Genomic DNA, 10,794 nt, shown 5'->3' on the forward strand with positions numbered 1-10,794 from the left:
CACTGTGCCACTTAGCCACCCAAGATTTTTTTTTCTTGCCAAGGGTGCACAGAGAGCCTGAGGAAGATACAGAACAAAGATCCAGGTCCCTTGATTTTTAGACCTCTCCCACCATAACATGTGTTTTATGCCATGTATTGTCACATTGAATTGTCTATTCTCTAGACAAATGCATGAAGGAATGGATAAAACATTTGTTAAGTTTCTACTATTTGCTAGGCACTGTGCTAAGTGTTAAGGATACAAAAAGAAGGAAATGAAAAACATTTAATGGATCTTGCCCTAAAGGAGCTTACATTCTAATAGGGGAAAATAATACACAAAGGGCAGCTGGTGAGGGGGACTGGATATGTCCTAGCAGTACTATGAAGGATTGGAACTAAAAACTCATATGTTGCTCCTGTTTTTCAAAGAAAATCTGGTTGCTTTTAGGTTTAATCTAAGTCAACTTTTCCTTCTAAAAATTCAAACTATGCTAGCATATCAGACTATCCTGTAGTAACATAAGAAGTTTGTAAATAAAAGAATAAGAAATTTAGAACCATAAAGAACCTTAAAGTTTAATTCAGTGTTTAAAAATGAAGGAATTAAAGACTACCTAATATTTCAAAATTCATAGCCAGAAAATTACTATTTCAACAATGTTTCAGGCTGACAAATTTCCAAATATTCATTTTTCTATAAATTACTTTAATCTCCTATATTCTCAATAGCCGTTGCTTCCAATAGGCTAAATATAACCCATCTGTTATAATTGCAATGTGTAATGAAAGAATAAATTAACAAATAAATGACATTCACTTATAAATTCAACACACATTTTATGTACTTATTGAATATAACTGAGTTAGGTCCTGGAGAAGAGGGAAGATCCAAAATTTAGATTAGACAAAGTCCTTTCCCTAAGGTAACATAACCTAGGAACAGGGGCTCCAGAAGATAAAAAACAACCACAGACAGCAATAATATACATTGTTGGGGGCAGCCAGGTAGCACAGCAAGTAAGAGCACTGGCTCCAGTGTCGGGAAGACCTGGGGATTGAATCCAGGCTCCGACACTTAGCACCACACCCAGAAATAACTGGCCATGTAAACTTGAGCAAGTTACTTAACCCCGATTGCTCATTTAAAAAAAAAAAAAATATATATATATATATATATATATATATATATATATATACACATTGCTATATAGAGGCAGCTGGTGGCTCAGTGAATAGAGCACTGGGGCTGGAGTCAGGAAGACCTGAGTTCAAAACTAACCTCAGACACTTCCTAGCAGTGTGACCCTAGGCAAGTCATTTAACTTCTGATTGCCTAACAAAATGGATCCACTGGAGAAGGAAAGGGCAAACCACTCCAGTATCTTTGCCAAGATAGCCCCAAATGGGGTCATGATTGAAAATGTCAGACTGAAAATGGCAAACTGGGATTGAAAGAGTCAGATTGAAAATGACTCAACAACAACAACAATAAGACTCAGATAGCTATAATATACACTACTTAAGTCATATTAGAAAGCTAGAAAACTGGGGCAGCTAGTTGATGCAGTGAAGAGAGCAACAGCCCTGGTGTCAAGGAGGACCTGAGTTCAAATCTGGCCTCAGACATTTAACACAAAAACTAGACCTGTGACCTTGGGCAAGTCACTTAACCCCAATTGCCCTCCAAAAAGCCAAAGAACAAAAAACAAAAAGAAAGCTAGAAAACTGTGTGCTACCTTAGGTCCATGGGGAAAGGTTATTACTGAGGAATCAGAATGGCTTTTGGGAGGATGTGGTATTTGAATTGGGTTTTAAAATATGAATATGAATTCCACAGAAAAAGAGAGCGAAGTACTTTTGCTCTAAGGAGACTCATTAAAGAGAAGTCTTTGAAAGATTTGTCCCTTCCAAACTTACCAATAGAGATTAGTGGTCCAGGCTGATTATTGGTCCAGGCAAGGAGATATCGTGGCACATTCAGAGACAGAAAAGAGATGAGTTTTGCTTACGTATAAATGAATTGCACAGAGATGAATGTTATTAGATAAACTGAAAAAAAGCTTTCATTTCTTGATCTTGAACTATATTTCCCAACACATTTTATTTTTTTCATTCTTTGTCTGAGCCCTCTCTCATAGTGAAATAGTGGAGTTTTAAGGTATATGTTGATTTTGGTTGAAGAATTTTGCCAAGTTACTTATAGAATTTCTCTTCATCATTTTCTTCATCTTCTGTTGGTACCTACTATATAAAATCCTTTTACCCTGAATTTCAAGGCCCTTGAGAATCTGCACTGTCTCATATTTCTCCCCTATAGACCCTCCATGTCCCAATCAAACTGGATTGATCTTCACTTCTCAAACATGCCCCAGGCTCTCTTATTTGCATGCCTTTGTTCACACTGTTCTCAATGCTTGGAATGTCTTCTCTACATTCCCTCTACCCAAAATCTCTTACCTGTTAAAGTTCTACCTGTCAAGGTTTAGTCCCAATACCACCTCCTTCACAAAACCTTCCCTGGTTCTTCCAGCCAGAAGGATTCCTGTCCTCTTCTGAACTCTCATCTCTCTCTGTGCTTCTGTCATGCACTTATATATTACTTTTTATGATTTTAAAAAATGTGTCTTTTCTCATTTATCAAGTTATAAACTTTTTGGGATCAGGCATGGTATTTTTATGCTTCATATTCCATTTAGCACCTCACACGTTGCCTAGTCCATAAGAGGTGATGAATGAATGAATGAATCAATCAATCAATATGCAAATGAATGAATGAATAAATAAATAAAATAAATGTTGAATGAATGAATGAATTATGTGGATAAGGGGTGTAGTCTAGTCTTGAAGTAAGAACTCAATAGGAATACTGCACCAGTAGAAAATTAACTTTTTTGAATCAGTCCCTTATAAATCACCCTCATGTCATCCTACCTTTACAAATCCTTTCTATGTTCCTCTTCCTGAATTTTTCCTTGAGTAACTTCCTCCTCTCATCCTCTGTCTCTTTAGTTTCCTGCTTCATGCCCTTCAAATGAACCTTCTTTCCATGACTACCTTTGGTTCATCTCTAGGGAGTCTGCTATTTATTAGTTCATTAGTATTCTTCTGTTCACTGCTAGCTGTTAAGATAGAGAGATGGCTATTTTTAGTCCCTAGAGTATTCTGGAGTAGAAGGGGGTGAACTTTATTCATTTAATCCTATCCTGTGACTTCCATTCTGACCTCAACCTTCTCATGAACCTTTTGTGGCAACAAAAGAAAAAAAAAGTTCAGCTATTCTCAGACAAGTAACTCTGTCTATCATCATCATTATGAAGATACATTGATTTAGTGCTTTCTACATGACATTTATAGGAGTGTTGAGGGCTGGGCCTAAAAGTGATTGATCAGCTTAGATGAGTTCACCTCTGGCATTCTGGTCTCCTCAAACTGTGCTGAAGAGGAAGTTGCAATTATAAATTTTTTAAACCTTGGGCAAAGTCAGTTGAAGTGGAATGTAAGAGAGAATGGTATGACTATAGTGCTGTTATATTGACAGAAATGTGATTGGGTCTGTGCTCCAACTGGAGTGGACAGGAGGAGTTGGCTTTAGAGACAGGTATGACAGTGATGGCTATGACACAGTGGTGGTGACAGCTATGCTATGTGAGAGCTGTGACAGCAGAAGATTGTAGGGTATGAGGAGGAATTGAGGAATCTCACACCTCAGGTCCCCTGGAGCACCCAAAGTATCTATCCATTACTCTTCTTCTAGCACATTAAGGTCCAACCAAGAGTTCTTGCTGTTCCTTGCACATGGCACTCCAACTCCCATCTCTATGTCATTGCATTTGCAGTCCCCCATCTGGTGAATACAATCCTATCTCACCTCTGCCTCTGCAAGTGTTTCCTTCAAGATTATCCTCAAGTGACACTTTCTACATGAAACCTTTCCTGATTGCCCCAGATGCTAGTACCTGCCACTCTACTCCCATAAATTCATTCTTTCTTTACTTCCCTCATTTTGCATTTATTTTACATATATTTATTTTTGGATATGTTGTCTACTCTAATAGGATGCAAGATCCTTGAAGGCAGGGACTGTCTTTTGGCTGGTATTTCCATTTCCCAGTGCTTAGAACATAATAAACACCTGGCAAATAATAAATACTTTATAATGTTAACTGATTTATAATCCAGATACCAATTGAAGTGCATGGAACAGAAAGCCATTTAATAAATGTTTGTTAATTGATTGATTTGATTGTTGTATTGATAAAACTAATTGATTATTTTTTTCCCTCTTGTTTAGATAACATGTTAGCTGATTTATATTTCTGTGGTAAGCTTACAAAAGACCTTAACTTTGGGCTTATACTACCAATATTTCAAAAACCATTTAAATTTGCTTTTGTAAATTGGGTAATTTTCCAGTTCTTGATCTGCTTTCATAATTATCTTAAGATTTAGAGGTAGGAGAGAACTTAGAGATTATTAACTCACACACCTTTATTTAATTTTATTCTTAAGGTATTTTTAGAATTAGACTTTTATCATGAATTAGGGGAATAATTGCCATCTTACTCAGAATGATGATCAATTAAGTAATAGATAACCATTTATTAAAATCCTACTATGTGCCAGACACTGTTCTAGACACTGGGGATACAAATACAAAGAGTGAAACAATCCCTACTATGAGGGGCTTCCATTCCAATAGAGGAGGCAACAAGTACATAGGCACCAGCATAAAGAGAACATTAATTTTAAAACAACAACAACACAATAATTAAATATAAAGTCATTTGCAAGGGAAGGAGGGAATTACTAGCTATTTGGTAGAATCTGAAAAATACAAAGCAGAAAATGGTACTTAACTTCTAGGTCTGTATTCCAAAGAGATAAAAGGAAAAAGAAAAGGACCTACATGTACAAAGTATTTATAGCATCTCTTTTTGTGGTGGCAAAAAATTGGAAGTTGAGGGATACCCATTGACTGGAAAATGGTTGAACAAGTTATGGTATATGATTGTGATGGAGTACTATTGTTCTGTGGGAAATTATGAGGGGGTAATTTCAGGAAAAAAGAACATGACAAGATCTGATGCAAAGTGATGTGAGAAGAATTGTGCATAGTAACAGCAATATTGTAATGATGATCAACTGAAAAACTTGACTACCCTGATTAATACAACAATCCCACACAATTCCAAAGGACTTGTGATGAAAAAATCCATCTCCAGAGAGAACTGATGAACTCTGAGTGCAAATTGAAATATAACATTCTCATTTTCCTCTTTTTTTGTTGCTTTTTTTTTTGAGATATGACTAATATAGAAATGTGTTTTACATGATTCACATATATAATCCATATAATTTTGCTTGCTTTCTCAGTGGGTGGGGAAGGCATGGGTGGGAGGGAGAGAATTTGGACCTCAATTTAAAGAGAATGCTTAAAAATAAATAATTAAAAAAGAAGAATTAGGGTTAAGGAAAGAACATCAAATTTAGCAATTTAAGAGATCACAATAACTTTGGAGAGAATTACTTAAGAGATAATGTCTAAAGTTAAATTGCAAAAGGTTGGGGAGGGAGGGAGAAGAGAGGAAGTGGGGATTTTCCCCCCAGGAATTTGGTTGACAAAAGGATGTGAAATATAGGACAGTCATTTGACAGAATGGTAGGAACCAGTGTTATTTTTTGGTTTGTTTCTTTTTTGTTGTTGTTTCATTTTCATTCATTCCTTAATTCATTCATTCATTTACTTATCTACCTATTTGTTTGTTTGTTTATTTAGGATGATAGTGACCTGGGCATGTTTAAAATTAGCGGGAAAGGAATCAGAAGATAATGAGAGGTTGAAGATTTGAGAAGGTGGGAGTGATTGAGGTTGCAATTTTCTGGAAAAGATGGGAAGGATAGGATCAAGGGCACATGTAAAGGAGTCATTCTTGGTGAGGAGAAAGGTCACTTCATTGTCAGAGATTGTGGGAAAGGAGAGTTGAAAATATCAATTAATTTTAAGATAAAGAGAAGGGGAAAAGAAGGAAATTGTCAAATGATCTTCATTTTCTCAGTGAGATAAGAGGGAAGGTCTTCAGCAGAGAGAGAGAGAATGGGAGGCCACTGGGATAGGAATGGGATGGATTAGCTTCTGTGAGCTGTGAAGTAGGGAACTGATTAGGGAGAAATAAAGGATTTCCTTCCTGCAGTGAGGTGCCAGCTGAATCTGTATACCATGAATGTGATTATGATATGACATATGATACTATATGATATGATACAATAAATTATATAATTTGAGATATGATATAATATGATACAACATAATTAATATGATGATATACTATACTGTACCACACTATACTATGCTGTACCATACCATACAATACAACACAGTACAGTACAATACAATACAACATAATGTAACATAACATAACATAATGTAATACAATATAATATACCCAGTTAGCATGGTTATGAAATTTTTTTCCACCTCTATTCTGTAGCTCCAGAGAAAGATGATAAAACATTCATAATCATTCTAACTTTGAAGCAACATGTTTTTTCCCCTGGGGAAGTAATGGGTAAGCTAAGTCCACTAGATTTCATTATCAGCATTGTTGCCATTACAGTCTTTTGCATTCTAGGATGACTGTACAAATGGAATTACTATGATAATTCACATTTTTATTGTATTTATAGGTTTACAAAAGTTGTTTCTCAAAACATTTTTAAAAGTAGTTCAAACATTATTCTTTCATATACAAACATGCTTTTAAAAGTTTGTTCATTTATTCATTTCACAGATAAAGAAACTATGGATCTTAGAGATTAAATAACTTATCTATGTTTATACAGCTAATAATAATAGCTAGCATTTATTTAGTACCTAAATAAATAGTGCCAGGTACTATTCTAAGTGCTTTCCAAATATTGTCTCATTTCATCCTCACAACAACCCTGAGAGGTAGGTGCTATTATTATCTCCAATTTATAGGTAAGGAAACTGAGGCAAACAGAGATTGTGACTTGCCCAAGATTATGTCACTAACATGTCTAAGTCTATATTTGAACTCAGGTCTTCCTAGGGTAGACATTCTATCCACTGTGTCACCTAGCTACCTCAATTGTCACAACTAATCAATCTATCAACACACATTTATTAAGCATCTCCTATATGACAGGCACTAATTATATGTTAGGGATGCAAAGACAAAATTTAAACAGCCTTTTGCATTCCTCAGAGGTAACAAATGTCAAAGGCAGAATTCCTAAGTCTAGTGTTCTGTCCACTATACAGTGTGATACAGCAGAGTCAAAGGACCTAAGTTTAAATCCTGTCTTTGATACTCTCTACCTGTGCAACCATAGACAAGTCATTTAAACACCTTAAGACTCAGTTCTCTCATTTGTGAAAGGACTAGATGCCTCTGAATTTAAATCTCCCAACATAGTTGCATAAAATTTGAAAAATGTTGTGGAGATACATGATCTTTTTCATAAATACTAAACTTGTTTTATTTTGGGGCAAGGTGCAAAAAATAGGCTACGATTTTTACATGCTTCTTTTATTAGAAGAATTATGTATTGGCAAAAACAGTAATGACATCAAACTAGTAAGCAATAATTAGAGATTGTGTCTTCTTCTAAAGAAGACAGAACATGAAGACAATAAAGGCAATGCCATCGGTGTCATCTGCCTCACTTAAATCCAATTCATAGGCAAATCAAGACATCATCCATTTCCTCTTTAAAAACTAAGGATGAACAACAATAGTGTTCCAGAAATTTTAATGCATTTTAAAAGTTATTAAAACTTAAAACAAAACAGTACTAGCAATTCTAGGTCATTCTGTATATATTGCCTATTCTTTTTTCTAGCTATGGTTTTGGCTTTTAGGGCTCATTTCTATTGATGAGGCTGATGGTGTTACCTTTTTATTGGCTTAATGTTCTGTCTTCTCTGGAAGAGGACACAATCCCTAATTATTGCTTACCAGTTTGATCTTGTTACTGCTTTTGCCAATATGTAATTCTTCAAATAAAAGAAACACATAGAAACTGTGACCTATTCTTTATATCTTGCCCCAAAATAAAACAAATTTACTATGTATGCAAAAGGTCGTGTGTCTCCACAACATTTTCCAAATTTTGTGCAACTATGTTAGGAGATTTAAAAAACAAGCAAAACAGGTTTGCACGGAGTGGGCTGCGAGTCTACCGGTGCCCAGAGAGGTACGGAGGGAACGGACTGAGCAAGAGAGACAGCTGCAGGGCACTGCGGGACCCATGGCAGGGCAGGCTTTTAGAAAGTTTCTTCCCCTCCTTGACCGAGTTTTGGTTGAAAGGAGTGAAGCTGAAACTGTTACCAAAGGAGGTTATTATGCTTCCAGAAAAAACTCAAGGAAAAGTATTGCAGGCAACGGTAGTAGCTGTTGGATCAGGATCTAAAGGAAAGAGTGGAGAAATTCAACCAGTTAGTGTGAAAGTTGGAGATAAAGTTCTTCTTCCAGAATATGGTGGAACCAAAGTAGTTATAGAAGACAAGGACTATTTCTTATTTAGAGATAGTGACATTCTGGGGAAACATGTGGACTGAAATCACTAATGAAGTGGCGTCATGAAAATTGCCCATTCCAGAGAAGTTCTGAAATCTTTTGTTTCATCATGTAAATAATTTCCAGGTCTCTTGTTTTATAATAAATGGATATCTTGTGTCTCTAAAATCCAATTTCTCTGCATCAATATGAACATTTCCAAATAAAAAATGTAAAAATGAAAAAAAAAACAAGCAAAACAAACACATCCAGGGACCCCTTTTGACAAAATGCCCAAATTGAAATTTTAATAATGGTTTTCACAAGCCAATTTGAACTGGCTCCAACACATTCTTGATTTCAGGAATGTATTTGGCCATAGGCAAATTCATTTTCATTTACATTGAATCACATTAACATTGTTTGAAAAATAAATAGAGGAGCTATTCCTCAATAGATAAATGATCTAGTAATATAAACAGATAATTTTCAGAAGCAGAAATCAAAACTTTAAATAAGTGTATGAAAAATGCTCTAAATCACTAATAATTAGAGAAAGGTAAATTAAAACATGGGGTACCACATCATACCCATAAAAGTGTCTAAGGTAACAGAAAAGGAAAATTATAGATGCTGGGGAGAATGTAGCGAAAAGAAGTACACTAATATATGATGGAGCTGTGAACTGGTCCACCATTCTGGAGAATGGTTAGGAACTATGCCCAAAGGGTTATAAAAGTGTGCACACCCTTTGGCCCAGTAACACCACTACTAAGAGATAAAAAAAAAAGGAAAAGAAACCTATGTACAAAAAAATTTTAGCAGCTTTTTTGTGACAAAGAATTGAAAACTGAGGGACTACCTATCAATTGGGGAATGGTGAACAATTTGTGGTATATAAATATGATAGAAAACTGTTGTGCTGTAAGAAATGATGAAGGGTATGGTTTCAGAAAAAAAGGAAAAGATTTATGTGAACTGATGCAAGGTGAAATGAGCAGAGAATGGTCTACACAGTAATAGCAATATTGTAAAGAAAATACACTGAAAAACTTGGTTACACTGATCAATACAATGATCCACAACAACTCCAAAGGACTCATAATGTAAAATGCTATCTACCTCCAAATAGAGAAATGATAAATTTAAAATAAAGATTGAAAAATAAATTTTCCTTCCCCCTCCTTTTTCTTTTTTGAGCATGGCTTATGTGAAAAAAATTTTTCTTTTTGTTTAAATTAAATTTTATGTTTAATTTTAGTTTACATCATCCATTTCCACAAGATGTTGAGTTACAAATTTTCTCCCTGTCTTTCCCCTATCCACCAACCCAAAAGAGCGATCCCACTGTATACCCTCTCCCCCAATCTGTTCCCTCCTCTATCCTCTCCCATCCCCTTCCTACTTTCCAGTAGGGCAAGATGGATCTCTAAACACCAGTGCCTGTATATCTTATTTCCCAGTTGCATGTTAAAAAAATGTGTGTGTATACATACATACATACATACATACATATATATATATATATATATATATATATATATATATATATATATATAAATTCCAGATTCTTTCCCTTCCTTCCTCATCACTTACCCTTACTGGGAAGATAGGCAATTTGATATAGGTTGTACATGTGTAACTACGCAAAACATTTCCATAGTGTATAAATTGTGAAAGACTGACGATATTTCCCTCAATCCTATCCCGCCCCCCACTTGTTCTATTCTTTACTTTGACCCTGTCCCTTTTCAAAGGTGTGTGTTCCTAACTTCCCTCCCCCCCCAACCTGCCCTCCCCTCCATCATACCCCCTCTTATCCCCTTCCCCCTTACTCTCCTGTAGGGCAAGATACCCTGTTTAGTGTATATGTCATTCCCTTCTGTTATAAGAATGTAAATTTTTAAGATCTTCCCTGCCCCTAGGTTAAGTTTACCTGGAGCCTGTGGTGGGAGGCTTCTTTTTCAGGAATGCCCACACCTCAGTGTTTTGTGATTGGGCAGGGTCAGGGGGGTTGTTACATACTCTGACCCAGGAAAAGGCTATATGTCCCTCATGTGGGACTTTGTTTTGGAGCTCACTTTGAGAAGTGTTGTGTGATTTGACCAGACGAGACTCTGGGCAGTAGTTGAGAGCCCCCCGGCTTTGAAAAACCCAGATGTTTATGCTTCCCTCTTTGATAATTGTGATTTGGTATAGATGTAATGGTTGGACAGTTGGAGGCCTGTCTGCTTGAAATGTTTCTGTCTGTATACTTGTATCAGCAATGCCATATTCACAATGTCTATGGA

At 35.9% G+C, this 10,794-nt stretch overlaps 1 protein-coding gene across 1 annotated transcript; it reads left to right on the plus strand.

The window, feature by feature from the left end:
• The first annotated feature begins 8,150 nt into the window (after positions 1-8,150).
• On the plus strand, positions 8,151-8,767 carry HSPE1 (heat shock protein family E (Hsp10) member 1). The gene is given in 2 exon segments (XM_069097565.1): positions 8,151-8,345; positions 8,347-8,767. Coding segments are annotated over 2 exon segments (309 nt in total). The 5' UTR covers positions 8,151-8,255; the 3' UTR covers positions 8,566-8,767.
• The last annotated feature ends 2,027 nt before the right edge of the window (positions 8,768-10,794 follow it).

This window comes from Petaurus breviceps, unplaced genomic scaffold (genome assembly GCF_028583685.1).
Source record: "Petaurus breviceps papuanus isolate PSGF00001 unplaced genomic scaffold, PetGlider_PUasm1.0 37, whole genome shotgun sequence".
Taxonomy (NCBI): domain Eukaryota; kingdom Metazoa; phylum Chordata; class Mammalia; order Diprotodontia; family Petauridae; genus Petaurus; species Petaurus breviceps.